We start from the raw sequence: 18,789 nt of genomic DNA on the forward strand, positions 1-18,789 counted from the left end.
ATACACCACTGCCTCCAAACAGCACCGTTCCAAGATGGCGGCGCTGTAGGACGCGTCCCTCCACAGTCGATGCGCCGTCTACGTATATAATGTCTATGGTTTTGAAGCAATTTTAGTCCTGAACCCGGAAGCTCTATCGTCGCATTCAACACTAACGTGTGATGTGTAAACAAACTGCTAGAAGCTGACCGACCGACGAAGTTAGACATGTTTCTCACAAATAGGGTGTAAACGTATATATGCGCTTATTCAATTAAACATTGGCTTCTTTACGACTTTGTAAATATAAAGTTTGCTTAATTTATCGTTCGAGACGGCTAGCTGGCTAAGCTAACCAACCAATTGTATCCTACTTCGCGCTCATTAGAGCTGTGGATGTTTAGTTTGTGAGACAGTCCGTGTGCTCTGATGTGAAAGTGTCCAGTATGAGCACTTTAGCTGAAGGACGAAGAGAACCTGAGACTTCACTGGAAAACAATAGCAGAGATGAAACCAGTGGATCTTCCTCCATAGAGGACAGCAGCAAACATGTAAGTCTGAATTCAAATTATACAAACATCATATTCTGCATGTAAAGTGTATTAGTCAATGACATGTTATTGAAATAGCCTTATTTACGTATTTGCTTACTGGTTTAAATGGTTAGTAGGACATAGGGCTGGACGCTATGGACATAAACTCATATCTCGATATTTTTTCCCCTAAATGGCCATATACAAAATAAATCAATATTTTTTAACTCAATAAAGTCTCACCAGAAAAACAGTTCTAGGTTAAATTTGCTGATGCTAAATGCCTCACAGGCACAGTTACTAACAAACAGCTGCACAGTATGTGCCACTTTAGTATGTTTCTCCTCAAAGGGACAGCATGTGTGAGTGAGTTCTGTAGTGTGGCTTGTTAAGAGGAAGGTCTGGGTTAGAACGCACTCAGAAATCCATCAAACTGTGCTTTTTATGCTATTCTGAGAAGTACAGAAAGCAGTGACTCCTACAACAAGCATTTTAAAACAAAATAAGGTAAGGCCCACCACGTGACTTAAAGTACCGTCAGTTTTGTTTTAGCTCATATTTATTTAGTCTAACCCTTTTATTAGCCCTAACCCTAAACCAGGAAATACCCCAAAATGTTGATTTTTTTTTTTTGTCTATTATGTATTTTTAACCATAATCCTAACCCTATCCCTAACCCCAACCATAACCCAGGAAATATCCTAAAATGAAATTTTTTTTCGTATATGTATTTTCACAGGTGGGAATTTGCCGTGTTAAATATGTTAAAATAAAAAAATATTCATGACAAAAGCGGGATTCGAATCAACGGCAGTGGACGGGATAATTGTTGAGTCAGGCGCTTAGACCACTCCGCCATCCTGGCACGGTGAAAACACACGTTTCTGTATCAATAGTCCCGATGTCTATTGAAATGTTTTTGTATGAATAGACACTTCGATAAGGTAAATAGAAAACTCAATATATGTTGAATCTTGATATATCGCCCAGTTCTATTTCCTTTACGTATTTGCGTACTGGTTCAAATGTTTAGTGGAACAGTGTTGTTGTTGTTTGTATCACAACAAAGAAAAGTTAAGCCATGGTTTTTCTTATACACCTTTTCTTTTTTTTTTTCAGGAGTCAGCAGCGTGCTCAGAAAACAGCGAGATTAAGAGCAGTGCTGTTGTCAAGTACTCAGCTGTTCCACCTCCAACCACCTACGCCCTCCTGCAGGAGAAGACAGACCTGAAGCTGCCGCCTGCTAACTGGCTCAGAGAAAACTCCCAGCTGGGAGCGGCTGGTACTACTGTGTTAGGTTCCAGCAGCAAAAGCAAGCCTTTCTCCAGGTATTATTATCATTATTAGTGCTGCTATATAGACTGTGATCTTCTGTTTACTTGTTTGTATGGGTACTTCATTTAGTGCAACAGTTTTAGGCCGGCTACCGGACTCAAAACACCACTCACTTTTTTCTTCTTGTTGTGGACGCTAGTTGAAATTGCTACTGCTCTGTTATTCGTGAACGGATCGGGCTGAAATTATGTAGGTATAATCTATCGATGTGTACGCATCGATGCTCAGAGCTGGATTTTTGATTTGGGTCAAATATTCCGACGGTTGCTGGTACCAAATCATTGGCATATACCAATATACAAATGGGGCCTATTACCCCGTACGTGTCACGGGGACCCCAGGGGCCCCAATTTTCAAGATCGGAATGCTGTTTGGTATAAATATTCTATGAATAAATATGATGAAACGCTCAGAGCCTTTTTTTAAAAAATGGGGCCCACCCCCCTTTTCCGTTAATTTCCAAAGTTATGGGAACAAAGTAATGTAATATATCATTTCAGAGGTAATTCAACGTAGATTACGATTATACTATTCAATTAGGGACCCCGGGGCCCACTCCTCTTTTTTTGGCAATTTCCATTAAAGTCATTTTCTCATTTATCTGTGAGTCAAATATTGTGACAGTTGGTGGTACCGAATCATTGACACATACCAATATATGAATGGGGCCCATTACTCCATATGTGTCACGGAGGCGTCATTTGACTGAGTTCATCCAAACTTGGTGACTTACCTGGTGGAATGCATTCCCTTTGTTAAAAGTCATTTTCTCTATTATCAATTTAAAACATAGATTTCACTTTTAAGAAGTATAAATGTCTGTTTTCTATAATAGAAAATAAGTTTGCACATTATGTTGGGAGGTTTATCATAGCCTGTTTAAATACAAACTTAACATAATTTAAAAAATCAGTGGGATTAGTGATGGTTATTATTATCACCCCAATTTTGTTTAATGTGAATGTGTGGAAATGAATAATGGCATTGATGGCAGTTTATTTTGTGAGACATTGTGCCACTTTTGGCTTTTCTCAATCTCTGCTCAATCCAGATAAGGTCCCGTGTGGGATTAACTTTATTTACTCTACCTTTTCTTTCTTGTTTCTTTTAAATCATGAAATAATGTCTTTATTAACACTGTGTTGATAATCTACCATCTTTGCAGCTTTGGGATGGCCTATGACTTCATCGATTGCATCGGGGACGATGTAGACGTGGTGTCTGATTCAGAGGTTTGTGGATCTTTTTTTTTTCTTTTTTCCTTCCTTATACCTACCTAATGATCAATAATTATTCTTCTATCATCTTCAGAACATCAAGAAGCTTCTGAAAATTCCCTACAGCAAGTCCCATGTCAGTATGGCTGTCCATCGAGTGGGGAGGACTCTGCTTCTGGATGACCTGGACATCCAGGAGCTCTTCATGAGGTCGTCTCAGGTACAGCAACATCAGCTTTAGATGATTTATTGCCGGGATCATTGTTCTTTCTCAGAAATTACACGTTTTACATTGATGTGATTTAATTCCTGCCTATATGTAATTGTTGCAGACGGGAGATTGGACCTGGTTGAAGGACTTTTACCAGAGGCTAATGGATCAGAAATGGCAGAGGAAAAAGAAAAGCAAAGAGCAGTGGTATCAGAGAGCAATCCTGTCAAAGTTTCTTTACTACAGGTGAAGTTTTGTCATGTGTTTGTATGTATTCACAGAAGAGCATGCATGGACTTGTATTGTAATGTTTGTGTTTCTTGCAGTATAAATGGAGATGGGGCTGCAGAGCGGGTCTCAGACAGTCTGGATGAAGGGGAGGAGGAGAATGGAGCAGAGGAGTTTAACTGCTCGTGGCCCACAGCATTCACCAGTTCACCATGTGATGAGGAAGAACCTGATCCTTCTAAACAGGTAGATCACCACTTCCTATTCTACTGTATGACAAGAGATTTACTCTTTTATCTCCATTAGGATATATTAGAAAATATGTCGTCTTTTTTTTTTTAACCAATCTTTTTATAGAGTTTTTACACTCTTTTCAAAAAGCAAACTAAACGAACGACTGCAATAAGAAATTATTCTTCAAACTTATTTTTATTTGTTTACAATCGCAGATCCTACCTGCATTATATTAGAAAGTTATTCTAGTGCCGATAAAACATCAGGAATCAGAATGTGTTGGGAAAGAAGACGTTCCAAGTTAAAGCCCAGGCTATATTTCCAAACAGCAAATAAAATGTAGTGTTAAAAAATGAAGATGTACAAACTTCTCGAGATTTATCATCTCACAGAAATAGCAAGAGATATTCTCAAATCTTGTTAATTAATTACAATTCTAAATTTCAATATCACTCTCAAACTGATAATTTATGTATTTATTAGAATTTATTAATAATTTAATATAATTATCAGTTTCAAATTGATAATTTAGGAAACTATTCAGGATTTTGAGCAATTCCAGATAGAGTGAACACACATCTGGTATATTTGAGTCAAACGTATTAGTCACGATAATGTAACAAATGTTCTCATTAACCATTTAAACGGTTACAATATTTTTAAGAATATAATATATATTTATTCTCATTACAACAGGTACAACATGATTTAAAAGTGCCTTCCAGTGCCAACATTTGCCAAATGCAATAAATAAGCAATAAAAATGAGTTCAAACCCATCACATTCACACCCATACATACTTTCATTATTGTACTGTTCTCCTTTAACATATTGCACTTTAAGTGTGTATTTTGATGTTGAGTTTGGTGACTGCTGTGGGATAATATGCTAATGTTTTCGATTTTGAAGAACTCTGACGTTTCTGTCAGTCAGTTTGGTATATTAAAGAGAAATCATCCCTTTTTTGGAAGTGGATTTTTAAGAATAATGTCCTAAATAGAGGTGAGCCTATGAATTGAAAGTTTTCTATTGTCATTCGTGCAGGAAAGTGTTTCTATGGACAGCAGCTTTGCTCTCGGTCAGGTGACGTCTTTACCCAAAGAGCAAAACCTTCCAACGCTGTTTAACGAAGGGGAGAACAGCCAGGTAAACAACTATTATACCTGTTAAACCTTTGCTTTTCACTGTATTATGTTTGACATGTACAATACACACTACAAACTAATGTGACTTGTTTGATAGGGTTTGAGAAACGACTTTGTGCGAAACATCATGTGGACATTTGAGGATATTCACATGCTGGTTGGGTCCAACATGCCTATATTTGGAGGTGGGCGGTATCCTGCTGTCAGTCTGAGACTCAGGTTGGTTTTTAATATCATTTGTCTGGTTTAATCAGTTTGACATGTTGTTTTTTTTTATTGTTTGAATTTGTTTTATCTGACCGCAGGAGGTGACATAATTTTGTTTTGGATGTTGGTGCAAAATTGCATATGGCACCACTTATGGATGCACTGATACTTTATTTATTTCTGTAACATATTAGATTTAAAAACATATTTAAAAAATGACTTTAAAACTGGCATTTCAAGTGAAAAAGAAACATTTTCTGTGTATTCCACTTTTGAATCAAACAATATAAACTCTTTGCCACTCTCTCCAGCTTTCACCTTAAAAAAAAAAATGATATAAACTTTTACAGTGTCCTCATTTAAATCAAACGATATCAATCTAACTATTCAGCACTAACTCCCCCTGGCAGCTAATTAAAAAATAAAAGACATATGACAGGCTTCTATTCAAAGTAATTGCATGCAATGAATATTAACAGTTCTTGGTATTGGTGAAGTTTAACGAGTGTATTGAGCTTCCTGTTTGCGATTTTCAGAGACGACAACAAGCCAATCAACATTTTGACGGGTATCGACTACTGGCTCGACAATCTCATGTGCAACGTTCCTGAGCTGGTCATGTGTTTCCACGTTAATGGAATTGTTCAGGTGAAATACTTTGATTTACCACTCAACTGAAATGATGACATTTCTTCATAGATTATTTTTAATATTAGTTTAAAGCTTGTTTGCCTTCAAGTCTCAGAGTAAGATTACATGGAATTGAAACGCATAATAAACTAGTGACATATTTTGACGCTTCATTTGCAGAAATATGAGATGATAAAAACGGAGGAAATCCCACACTTGGAGAACTCGACTTTTTCAACCCGAGTGGTTAAAGATATCGCTCAAAACATTTTATCTTTCCTAAAATCCAACTGCACCAAAGAAGGTCACACATACTGGCTTTTTAAAGGTACACACAAAGTGAACAGCAAGTATTTGAGTGACATTAGTAAAGTCATTACTTCCCCTTCATATGCTCCTGACCTTTGTCGGCGGTGGTGTTTTATTTTGCTTCTTTACAGCCAGCGGCAGCGACATCGTGAAACTTTACGATCTCACCACTCTGTGTGAAGAGGCTGAAGAAGAGAAATGTCAGAACCCTTTTACTCTCCCTGTCGCAGTTTTACTTTACAAGTAAGTACTTCACACTCACTCCGGATAGCAGCGACAGTGGGCTGTGTGGTTTGAAAATTGGCTTCCTTTTCAACAAGGCCTCCTTTATTTGCGCAAATGTCAGATTTCTTTTGTTCTTTTTGAAATAGCTTGGTAGTAGGGGAAGGACCAGATGAGCGTTAAGCTTCCTTCTACCCCATCTCTAACATTGCTAAGGCTCTTTTTTTATTTTTTAAGTGAGCAATGATGGCCTTATATTGTTTTTTTAATGTTTGAGATGAATGACTAAATCCCCAAAAATTCAATCAGAAGAAATAAGTAATTATGAAGCTTAGAATTTAGTCCTACATTAAATTATTTTCCTAATGTATTCCAATATTTATGAAAATTGAGCATTGTTGCGTTTAATGAGAGCAACGTTATTTTGCTCATGTATAATAGTCTGGTGTGAATGTACAAAGACAATTTCTGGTTTACTTTGAAGAACAAAAACAATTTATCCATCAAAAGTTAAAGTTTAAAGCTTTAAAAAAATTGAAATATACAATTTAAATTCTTCCATGATGTTTTCATTCCGCTTGTTTACATTGGACAAAATGTCAATAGCATCTGGGAGTAACTGTGTTTCTATAGCAGTTTTTCTCAAATGGGGGTACGTGTACCCCTGGAGTTACATGATGACACTACAGGCAGTACTTGAGAGAGTGAGAAGGTGGAAAATTAACAAATGGAAGCATTCAAAATGTGGGGTTTTATATTTATTTTTAGTTTAAAATGATAATCATAATAATGATGATAGAAATACTCTTGATTGAAAAATGATCTGAGAATACAGAGGTCAGTCTTTGTCCCACACCAGGCTGGAGATGACCAGAAATGATAAAAACTATGAAAATAAATGTATATATTACACTTATTTACAAAATGAGATTCTTTAAAATGTGTGTTATCACTCATTCATTCCAACATTATGATCTATAGTTGTTTTTTTATAGTATTCTGATCAAAATGTCGGAAAAAGGGGGTTCATGGATTCAAGAATAAGAAAAAGGGGTACTTGAGCCAAAAAAGTTTGTGAAACACTCACTTATAAGATATGCCCACCTGATTAAGTCATTTTAGGTTTCCCAGCATGCCTTGCAGTGGTGTACTTTATGACAAGGGATTATTTTGAGTCACTTTCAATGTTTGGTAGTCTGTACTACTTATATTCAGTTTTTATTGTCTTACTGTGGTTGCTGTACTTTATTTATGTATTTATTTGTTTGTTTTTTTGCACAGGGTTGCAGGTAACCTGATGTTGAAGGCCCGTCAAAGCCGAAAACACTACGGCACAGTCCGGACCCTCCTCCTAAACTGTGTCAAACTCCTCGATGAAGAGAGACATCCGCAGGTGATTTGATAAAATGATCCTAACGAGGCGTTTTATGTTTGATTAAATGTTGGAGGAAGGAAACAGGATTATGATAAACAAAAATCTATAAATTATACAAAGTCATTCAATATGCAGAAGTAATTACAGAATGATTTGTCCATTAATACATTGCGTTTTGCTTATTAAATGTTTTAAAGCCAATTTTTTTCAGTTTATGATGAATATTTAGGCTGATTTGTAGCATTCCTGCTGGTTTCTAAGGCTTTCCATCTGATGTCTGTGCTCTTAGATCATTGCCTCAGCCCACTACATGCTGTCAGAGCTGTTTCAGCTCGATGAGCCTCTCGACGACGACGAAGAGGAGTCGCTGAGGGCCGGGGGTTCAGAGGACAGCTACAGCGACGAAGACAGGGAGGAGGAAGAGGATCTGACAGAAGACAACAACGATAATGGCTCCTTTACGAACTGCTCCATCCTTCAGGACGACAGTAAGGCAGTGGCTGTGATCCGCTCCGTGGGGGAGCTGTCTGTGCCCGAGAAATACAAATCAACTCATTTGATCAGAGTACGTAACACTTGTTTAAACATTCTGCTTGGGTTAGAAAGCGACAATGGTGAATTTTCATTAACCACAAGGTAAACATTTTATTTTATTTTTTTTTTCAACCTGCAGCCAAACTGTGCTTTTCCTGTTTCTCAAGATAAAGAGGAGAGAAGTAGACACGTTCTGAGCTACGTGCTAAAGGTGAAGTTTTTTTTTTTTCTTTACATCGTAATCTACCTTTTTTTATGCCACTCATTAAATTTATGTGTGTACTACATTGTATAGGGGCTAAAGGCTGTTGACAGTAGCATCAAGAAAGAGAGTGATCTCCCAGCTGCAGACCCCAACACTCCCATCCCACTCAAATATGAGGACAGAAGTACAAACTCAGCCTGTGCTACTGAGAAAGGCACTTCCCTCCTACTAGAAAGAGGTCAGATACTCATCTCATCCCCCTGTTCTTTAATAAGTAGATTAATAAATAGAGGAAACAAAAAAACAACTCAACTCAATGGCACGGAACGCAGAATTTCAACAACTCAGAAACTAAAGCCTACATTTAAAATCTGTTTTTATTCCTTCACAGTTGGACTGATTTAAATGTAAACACCATCCAATTGAAGCTTTTTTTAACCTTGGGGTGGCCTGAAATGTCTAGTAATTGGTTAAAAAAAAAAAAAAAAACTTAGGTAAAAAACCCACATAAAATGATATTTTTAGGTTTTTTAAATTATTAATCTATTTCAAATTCACACATCACACAATACATATCAAATAACAGTATTCTATACTTAAACTTTCTGAAATAGAGGTTCAGTTCAATCATGTTTACAAAAGTGTGTTACAAATACAAATTCTAGAGAAAAAAAAATGTCTCTGCGGTCTCCGGACATTTGTTGTATCAAAATGGGGTCACGACCCGAAAAAGGTTGAGAACCTCTGTGTTACTGAATCCACATCATGTTCCATCTCTTCTCACTAATAACAGACAGTCATCTAACTAACGCCTGTTTTTCCTGTCCTTTTTAATGGTTTTTTTTTCCCCCCTGTGTGTGAGCAGTGGGGCCGTTACAGGACGACCAGAAACACTCGACGCGTTCAGGAATGATCCCGGGCTCCTGGCAGCATCGGATAAAGCTGCAGTTGTTCCTCAAAGCCTCCAAAGCCTACTACGTCCTGTCTGATGCAGCCACTAATCTGCTGAAGTACGGACGAGCCCTGCGTTACATCAAGTTATCTCTCCAGTGCTACGGTACGTTTATTCAGCTAAAGGACCACCAATAACTACTGTATCTGCTGCTCACTTTAACTAAATATGTATCTGAACTAGTGTCATATTTTCTACTTGTCTTTTCCTAAGAATTAAGTGTAAATCTTAGTAGCAATACGGTTTGAGGATAATGTTGGTTGGTTTGCTTTTGATTGATGTCTTTATTTCAAACATGTAAAATGATAAAAGAACAATTGTTTAAAAAACAAGAAATGAAAAGTAATTAATTTCAACGGCAGAAACCATTGATTTGATACACAAACACTTAAACTTCTTAATTTACATGTACGAAAAGGAGTAGGAAGAAGTGTAAACTTACCCCTTTAATCATTACCGATATATATATGTTAAACAAACAATCTATATTTACAAATTGTCCATAGCTAATCATCAAAATGTGCTTTTTTGTGCTTTCTTGTCCAGATGCGTACTGTTCAGTGAGCGGGCTGCTGCACCCACACGTGCTGCACTTTCACTGCCAATGCCTTTCTTTATGCGGGGACATCCAGCTGATGTTGGCCCAGAACCCCAACAACCGAGCCGCGTACCAGGAGGAGTACAGCTACCAGACCAAAGAGGACCAGGAGCTGCTGCACAGCCTGCACAGAGAAAGCAGCTGCCAGGGTCAGTCCCTGCACACAGACGTGTATAAACGCTTAAGGGCATAAAGCAGGCATGTGCGGCCCTCAGTTGAATTTTTTTACGGCACCCAAAGCAAACTTAAAACACAAAATAACTCCCAAAACACACAAATCAGCAGCAAAATGCACAAAGAAAATTAAAAAAAAACTAAATGACTTGTACAACGAAGACAGACACAACAATCACTTAAACAAAATAACTACAAAAAAAACAAAACAACAATTACAGAATAGCTCCGAAGACAAGCTGTTTACACAATTACACAAAATGACAGGAAAATACAGAAAATAACAACAAAAATACACAAAGACACACAAACAATTCCAAATATACACAAAATGACTCATAAAACATAAAATGACAAAAAATAGACAGATACAATAACCACTTAAGCAAACAAAATGAATACAAAAACACACAAAACAAAACTACAATTACAGAATAGCTCCAAAGACACACAAACTGTTAACAAATTTACACACAATGACAGGAAAATACATAAAACAACAACAAAAATACAGAAAGTGACCCCAACAATGCACAAATAGACATCAAAAATGCAGAAAATGACAAAATTACAACAAGAACACAATAAATAACAAAAACACACAAAACCACAAAAATAAGACAAAACCTTTTCCCCCTCTATTAATGCTCAGATTGGTCATTATTCTAAATGAATGTTGATCATGTGACCCTTAGATCAGATACACCCGCTGTGATAGAGTTGCCCAACCCTGGCCTAAAGCATCATTACCAACAGAATCAAATTCTTATTTTTCTATGTGTTTTTTCTTGTTTTTTTTTTTAATTCTTAGCTTTTAACATGGCCACTGACCTGGCCATGGACCCAGAGTACCAGCTGTTTGTGAGCAGTAAGTGCTACGAGGCAGCCCACGAACTGCACGTCTCCGAGGTTTTGAAGGACTACTCTTCGGATCAGCTGGATCAGGTCCTCAAACGACTGGGAAACATACGCAACGAGTTGGGGGTGTACTATATGAACCAGGCAGCCACCATGCACACTGAGATGGAAGGTAAACAGATGATAAACGTGCACAGAAAGCAGCTCAATGATGGTTACTGTTTTTGACTCCCATGTATTTGGATCAATGACCTATAAAGGATTTCACCGCATGATATGTTATCAAATGGGCATCATTATAGGGCAAGGTTTGTATGAATATTATGATTGAAATAAATATAAGTCTTATACAGGACTATAATAAAACTGAAATTGGGCAGAAAAACTATTTGAACAGATTTAGAGTAATTTTAAAGATTTTTTTAAAAACAGCAGTCATGGCTAGACAGTCGCACCACATGATGTTTTAACTTAATATGTTAAGGTTTAATTTATTCAGACAACATCATGTGGTGCGACTGTCTAGCCATGACTGCTGTTTTTAAAAAAATCTTTAAAATTACTGTAAATCTCCTGTAAATTTCCTGAAAAAAGTTGTCTGATTAAATGAAACCATCACAGCATTTAAAAAAAAAAAGAAGACAAAATTAACTTGCTGGAATTATTGATATTTTGACACTTTGAACAACAGAATAAATTACAGAAGTAACATTTCAACCTTTTTAACTAAAAGAAATGCAGTTGGATAGAATATTTAGGTGTCGCGTCATTGACCATCTACTTTTTATTTTAATTTTTGATGCACTTAAAACAAGGCGTCCGTGCCGTTTCTCATGAATATGTATTGTTGTCCTTCCTTTTTTTACATCTTAACCCTCAGTGAAAAAGTCCGTGTCCGAGGCCGAGCAGAACATGTGGAAAAAGAGCTTTGCCTTTTTTGAGAAAGGAATGAAGGACTTTGAAGCCATCGGCGACAGCACCAACACGGCTCTGCTGCTGTGCAACACGGGGAGGCTGATGAGAATCTGTGCCCAGGCCCACAGCTCAGTGTCAGCTGACCACGGCAGGGGAGAGTTCTCACCTGAAGAGTCTCTGTACTACAACAAGGTGACCTCACACCTCATTTAGTACATTTGTTATCAATGAATCTGGACTCATTGATGCTGATTGGTTGATGTTGGTTTGCCTCAGGCCATAGACTATTACTTAAGGGCTATGAAGGTACTGAGTCACAGAGACAGCCACCCAGGAGTGTGGGACAGTGTGAACTGGGAATTGTCCACTACTTATTTCACCCTGGCTACACTTCTGCAGGACTACGCCCCGCTGTCCAGGAAGGCCCAGGAGCAGGTGGGTTCCACATTAAAATACACCTCATATCTAGGGCTGGGCGATATGTTCCAAACCTGCATCAATATTTTTTAGCAAAATTTACGATATTTATTTCTATCATTTTAATTCAAATGAAGTATAGATAATGCTTTAGTTTAGATTCTCAACTGGTGGGTCAGGACCCAAAAGTGGGTCGCGGACCAGTACTGGGTGGGTCGCGGACAGCTGGTCAAAAATGAATAAATACTTAATGTCGGACTTGTGCTGTATTTTTGAAAGAAAGTTTTTTTTTTTTTTTTTTTTTTTTTGACAGGCATGCTGTGAAATGCATATTGCACACAAAAATGTATAGATTTGTGTTTTAAAAAAGATTCTGAATGTGTGTTTTCAACAGCTGTTTTTGAAAAACTAAATTTGGTCTGAAGAATTCTAAAAAAAAAAGAAAAGTGGGTCGCGAATTAATGACCGTGGCAAAATGTGGGTCCCAGGGTGAAACCAGATGAGAACCCCTGGTTTAGGGAACACCTATTAACCAATAGTTAGTTGCTTTTTAGCACGCAAAATAGTAAAATATTGACTCTTAATTAGTCATTTTTAAGTACTTATTAATGCCTTATTCTGCATGGCCTTATTATACATCCAGTAAGTCATTAACTAAGAGTTTTCCTTAGATAACCTCATAATTATTACTTATTAGTAGTAAGTAAGGAAGTTGTTGTATATGAATTATGATCTCAACATGTTAGGATTACGGTTAAAGTTAACCCTAATCCGAACCCTAACCTTGTTTAGACTGCGAGACTGCCATTAAGTGTATAATAAGGCATTATTAAGTACTTAATAAGGCATTATTAAGTACTTAATGATGACAAATTAATGAATATGTTACTAATGCTAATAAGCAACTAATTAATGGTTAGTAGGTGTTCCCTAAACCAAGGTCTTACAAAGTCAGACCAGAAAGACGATTCAGGGTTAAATTTGCTGATACAAAAAGCCACACAGGCACATTTATTAACAAACAGCTGCACAACATGTGCCACTTCTGGCTTTTTCTTCTATAATAGACAGCATGTGTGAGTGAGTGGGGAAGGTCTGGGTTAGGACGCACTAAGAAATCCGTCTAAATGTGCGTTTAATGCTGTTCTGAGAAGTAGCAAACACAGCTACTTTTAAAACAAGCACTTCATATAATAAAAAATAATAAAAAAATCGATAAATCTTGAATCTCGATATATTGCCCAGCCCTACTCATGTCTGTAGTGGACATTATCAACAGTTTGAAGCCAAGGAAAATATCCCTGATCATCACAGTGACTGTAAATGATCTGGATCAGAAATGAACATATGTTGGCGACACTTTTTCCAACAATTTAAGCTTTTTTTTTTTTTTATTTAAATTTTTATTGGGACCAGATAGTACAAATATAATATGACATTACATCTTTCAGTTCCACATTTTAAATATGTATACGGTATCAACAAAACAACATATATATATGTATACATAGTTGTATAATAATAAAGTCAATAATCAAACAAGAAAGAAAAACAACATTGTTCCTATATTTCAGTTGATTAGGGATACGTTGGTGCAGTTACATCTTTAATACTGACTACGATGCTGAAATAAACCTTCTCCATGGTCTTCAAAACTTTTTAAATTAATTTTAATTTTGAAATTTAATTTCAATATATGTGTAACAACATATACATGACCAATAAAGGCAAAAAAGCCCAATTTAATTTAATTTTGATTTAAATTAAGCCCAGAAAATGTGATTAAACATTGAAGCTTTAAAAGTGTCAGTGAGACTTGGAAAAATCATGTTATTCTCATGTGTTTTGTGATTCTCTTCTAGATTGAGCGAGAGGTAACCAAAGCGATGATGATGTCCCTCAAATACTGCGACCTGCAGACTGAGTCAGCTCGCCAGCCGCTCTACCAGTACAGAGCTGCCACCATCCACCACCGCTTGGCCTCCATGTACCACAGCTGCTTTCGCAACCAGGTGGGTGAACAATGTCTACGGGACAATGTTTTTTTTTTCATGTTTTTTGAAGCATGTCTAAAATACCTAAATCATTTTGCTTCACAATAAACACAATAGTTCAGTGTTTCTCACCCTTTTTTGCATCGTGACCCCATTTTTATATCACAAATTTCTAGCAACCCCAAAGATTTTAGTTTTTGATCATGTTTGTTATACTGTGTTACAAACAAAAAATATATCTATTTTTTCCTCTATTTGTAATTCTCTTTTTTAAAATATACGTTAAAGTTTTTTTTATTCACACAAGGTGTTTCAGGAAATTTTTATCTCCTGACATGTTTCGACTGTCAACTGCCAGTCTTCCTCAGGGGTGATATGCTTTGATGTGTCCCTTCGAGTTATTCTCATAGGGAAAGCATCAAAGCATTTTTTGATGGCTTTCATGTGTCCCTACGAGTTTTTTCTGGGCGTGGCCAACCTGAGTGTTTTTCCAGGCTGGCCACGCCCCTTGTCTCCCAATGGTCTCGTAGGGACACATTAGAGCATATTACCTTTGAGGAAGACTGGCAGTTGACAGTGGAAACGTGTCAGGAGATATTTTTTCCTGAATAACCTTGTATGAATGAATGAAAACGTAACATTTAATTTTCACTTTATTAATCAAATAATTACTACAAACTTCCACAGGTTTAAGTTCATTTCAGTTTTTTCTTTGTCAAACTGTTTCCTGACACAAAGTTGATAATTATGAGTCACACACACACACACACACTGTAGAATGGAACAGTAGAGATGGTTTAATATGTGCGCTGCTGGCAGGTGGGAGGCGAACACTTGAGAAAGCAGCATCGCAGCCTGGCCGAGCTCCATTACAGCAAAGCCGTGGATTTATTCCTCAGCCTCAAAGACGCTCCCTGTGAGCTGCTGCGCACGCTGCTGGAGAGGGTGGCCTTTGCTGAGTTCACTATGGAAGGTACAGGCAGGCATTCACACATCCATTTCATTTATGATGTGTGTGAGAGAGGCACGATTGCTTTATTCTTCTTTAATGTTGTGTTTTATTTTCTACAGGTCAAACGAGTAGCACAGCCAAACTAAAGAGCCTGACCGGCGCACTAGAGATCATGTCAGAAACTCTATTTGCTTTCCAGTTGATTTATAAAGAGCTGCTGGAGGTGCAAACAGAGGTACAGTAAATTATCAACGTTTTCTAGCAAATATTTCTGTTCACACTCAACCAAAACGCCATTTTTGCTTCCATTTTTCACTCTGTAGTCGACTAAAGGAGACAAAGTTGAATCCAGCGAGTCTCCAGATGTGTCCAGTGGCATCACATCTGGGTTCAACCTTCAGGAGGTGATGAAGTTAATCAGCGTTTTTGAGCCAAGTTTCTCCTTCTTACTGCTGCAGGTGATCAAAGTGATGACGACAATCAAACGGAAACCAAGGTCAGCCCTCATTAATCCATAATCCTTCAAAATTTAACCAAGCACCTTTAACCAGGGTTGGGCTCAGTTATAATGTAATTGATAATTAATTACAATTATGGCATAATTGTAATTTTAAAAATCTGTTGCTGTCGTAATTGTAATTGAGTTTAGATAAGTCACTTTCTAATTGTAATTGCCACAAAAATTCTATAAAAAATTGACAATTATTATTTAAAGCAAAACTGGGGAAACAACTTACAGTTCTATGTACAGTTCTACACATATGTGGTTAATAATTATTAAAATATGTCTTATATCAAGATTTCCCATATTTTCACATTTAAATTCAGGGGTACACTGATGCCCACACCAAAAATATTAACAATCTATATTTTCATTGATCAGGAAGCCTAATATGGTAACTAATAGATAGGTAAAGAAATTAGATGATAGATATTAGTTTTTAGTGTATTTTACAGCTGATTTAGGGGCCGTTAGCATAAGAGATGCTAACAGGAAGCTAACACAAGAGTAAGGTTCACTTTTATGAGGTTATTTATTTTGGACTCAGTAATTGTGATTAATTGTAATTAGTAATCTCTAAATAATAGCACACCCCAGCATCACTACTAATATATGGAAAATTAAATACTGTCTCTTTTTAAATGATTTTATTATTTACTTTTTATTCTGACAGACTTTTACCATAGCTTATGTTGCTTTCATGATGATTGTGTCTGTTTGATGTGAATCTTTGTAGTTGAATGTTGTGCAATTTCATTGAACTTGTGCAATGACAATAAAATGATTCTATTCTAATGAGAACGTAATTACAATTGACTTTCTGAGGATGAAAAATAATTGTAATTAACTTGTAACTGGAAAAAAAAAAATGACGGTCACTGTAATCGTATTTGAACATGGGTAATTGAAAACATAATTGGAACTGGAAAATGTAGTTGACCCCAACCCTGCCTTTAACTGAGCAATTTGTCTTGTTTCGTTGCAGCAAAAAGGACGAAGAGTTGTTAAAAACCTATAAGAGCGTGTACTCGAAGCTGCTCCGCGCTGACAAAAACGCGGATCTGCTGAGTCGGGTCCAACTCTACATGGAGCTCCTGCAGCAGATGGCGACGCGGAAAGAAGGGCAGAAGACGGTCACAAAGGAAACATGAAGGAAACGGACACAGACACAACCTCAGGTGACGAAACTTCTCACCACTTCACCACTTCACTAGTGGCAGTTGCCATTGGTTACGAGTTGTACATTAGGGATATTATTTAAGATTGTAATTGTTTGTGTGTGTACAGTGTGTCAAGTCCAAATTAGTAAAATAAATCCTGTAAAAAGAAAAAAAGCACAAATATTGTTCTCGCTGATTTTGAGAATTGAATTGTTTACAGTATAGAAATACAAAGTAAAAGTATTGACTTTTTGAAAAAGAAATGCTTTACATTTAAGATTCAATTTCATGAACGTATGAGACTATTATGGGGCGCCAATTGTAAAGTTGTACATGCTAAAATAAACAGCAAATTTTTGCAACATTTAGCGACAAACCATGTTTAAAAAACATTAAAACATTAAAACAACAAATATATTTTTAAAATTTTTTTATGTTACTTTTGACCAGATTTACAGCAATATTTGTGAAATTTACTCTTCTCATAAAAAATATAACGTCAATGTTAAATCTAAATTTTAATTAATAAATCTAAATCAAAATGTTAAATCTAAATGAGCTTTTATTTTGGTACTTGAGGTGAATTTGCTTATTAGCTAAATATTTAGTTTCACCCGTGACATTTAGATTTAACATTTCGCATTTAGCTAAATATTTAGTTTCACCCGTGACATTTAGATTTAATGTTGACATTGTATTTTATGGGGGAAAAAATATCACAAATTTCACAAATATTGCTGTGAATCTGGTCAAAAGTAACATTAAAAAATTCACATATTTTTTAAACGTGGTTTGTTGCTAAATGTTAGAAAAAGTTGGTGTTTATTTTAGCATGCACAACTTTATTATCTGCCCCATAGACTATTTGACATTAACTAATGCTTGAATGTAAAGTACAAAATACCTTCTATCGTTACGCTTAGAACACATCTATTATTATTATTTTTCTATTTTTTTTCTTATTAGTCTGGCAGCGACAGGCCTCCAAAGAGAAGTATCAGGAATACTGTGATGAAGAAACTTGTTGTGATTTGTTACGGAGGCAGAAAACAAGCTCAAATGTATTACGTGCTTTCCTAAACAGTTAGTTTGGCAACATTTAATGCAACCAGAATATACAGTTTCTGTACAAAAATGTGAGTTTATAACACTATGGTCTGCTGTGAGATTTCAAATAAAGATTTTTAAATTTTACACCATGTCATTCTTCTGTTTAGTGAGTCATCCATTTTCTTAGTCATTCACAAAAACCTGATCTAAAGCCCACCCATAGGTTTTTACATGTTTTGCAACTCGTGTAGCGGCCATTTTTAATCCATGGTCTTTAATAGCAAATTAAATGACAATTAGACTCTCCACGTTAAGTTTAAGCAGGATTGTTGCAGTTCTGGTTGTAACTCTTAATATGTAGGAGTTCTTCAGATGCTTGTGATGGGATGAACTGAGTTAACTGAGCTGTATTCCCAGCATCCTAATTAATCAGCGGATTATGAAACATTTTCTTCAGTTTTAAAAAACATTTTTTTTTTAAACAAATCGTTTTAACACTATTATTTGAGCCTCTTTGAAAGGATAGCATTTAATAAAAAATGTGACTAAAAGAAAATATGAAAATTCTTAATTTTTAACTAATACAATATATATATATATATATATATATATATATAACATTTTCAGGAAGGTTAAATAAAATGATTTTGTATTGGAGTAGACAAATGCTAAACCACAAATCGAAAGTATTTAACACAAAAGATACATTTGTATATTTGTAGTATAATGAAATGTAGTATAATTCAATTGAATGTAATGACCTTAATTAAAATCAAGGAAGTTAATTTTTTGTAAGGCAATTAAAAAGTAAAATATACAGTTAAAAAAAACAGCTTGACAATGGAATTTTTAT

General features: G+C 36.1%; 1 protein-coding gene across 1 annotated transcript; it reads left to right on the forward strand.

Annotated features, from left to right (window-relative positions):
• The first annotated feature begins 130 nt into the window (after positions 1-130).
• Positions 131-17,290, forward strand: LOC114477278 (erythroid differentiation-related factor 1-like). Its single transcript, XM_028469529.1, has 25 exons — positions 131-530; positions 1,632-1,840; positions 3,013-3,079; positions 3,159-3,284; positions 3,397-3,521; positions 3,602-3,749; positions 4,782-4,883; positions 4,980-5,101; positions 5,626-5,737; positions 5,900-6,047; positions 6,160-6,271; positions 7,532-7,643; positions 7,915-8,190; positions 8,299-8,370; positions 8,455-8,602; positions 9,230-9,421; positions 9,863-10,063; positions 10,900-11,118; positions 11,827-12,053; positions 12,138-12,296; positions 14,141-14,290; positions 15,092-15,245; positions 15,344-15,459; positions 15,548-15,720; positions 16,712-17,290. The coding sequence occupies exons 1-25, from the start codon at positions 426-428 to the stop codon at positions 16,875-16,877; spliced, it is 3,741 nt and encodes a 1,246-aa protein (XP_028325330.1). The 5' UTR covers positions 131-425; the 3' UTR covers positions 16,878-17,290.
• Positions 17,291-18,789: the final 1,499 nt, after the last annotated feature.

This window comes from Gouania willdenowi, chromosome 15, assembly GCF_900634775.1.
Source record: "Gouania willdenowi chromosome 15, fGouWil2.1, whole genome shotgun sequence".
Taxonomy (NCBI): domain Eukaryota; kingdom Metazoa; phylum Chordata; class Actinopteri; order Blenniiformes; family Gobiesocidae; genus Gouania; species Gouania willdenowi.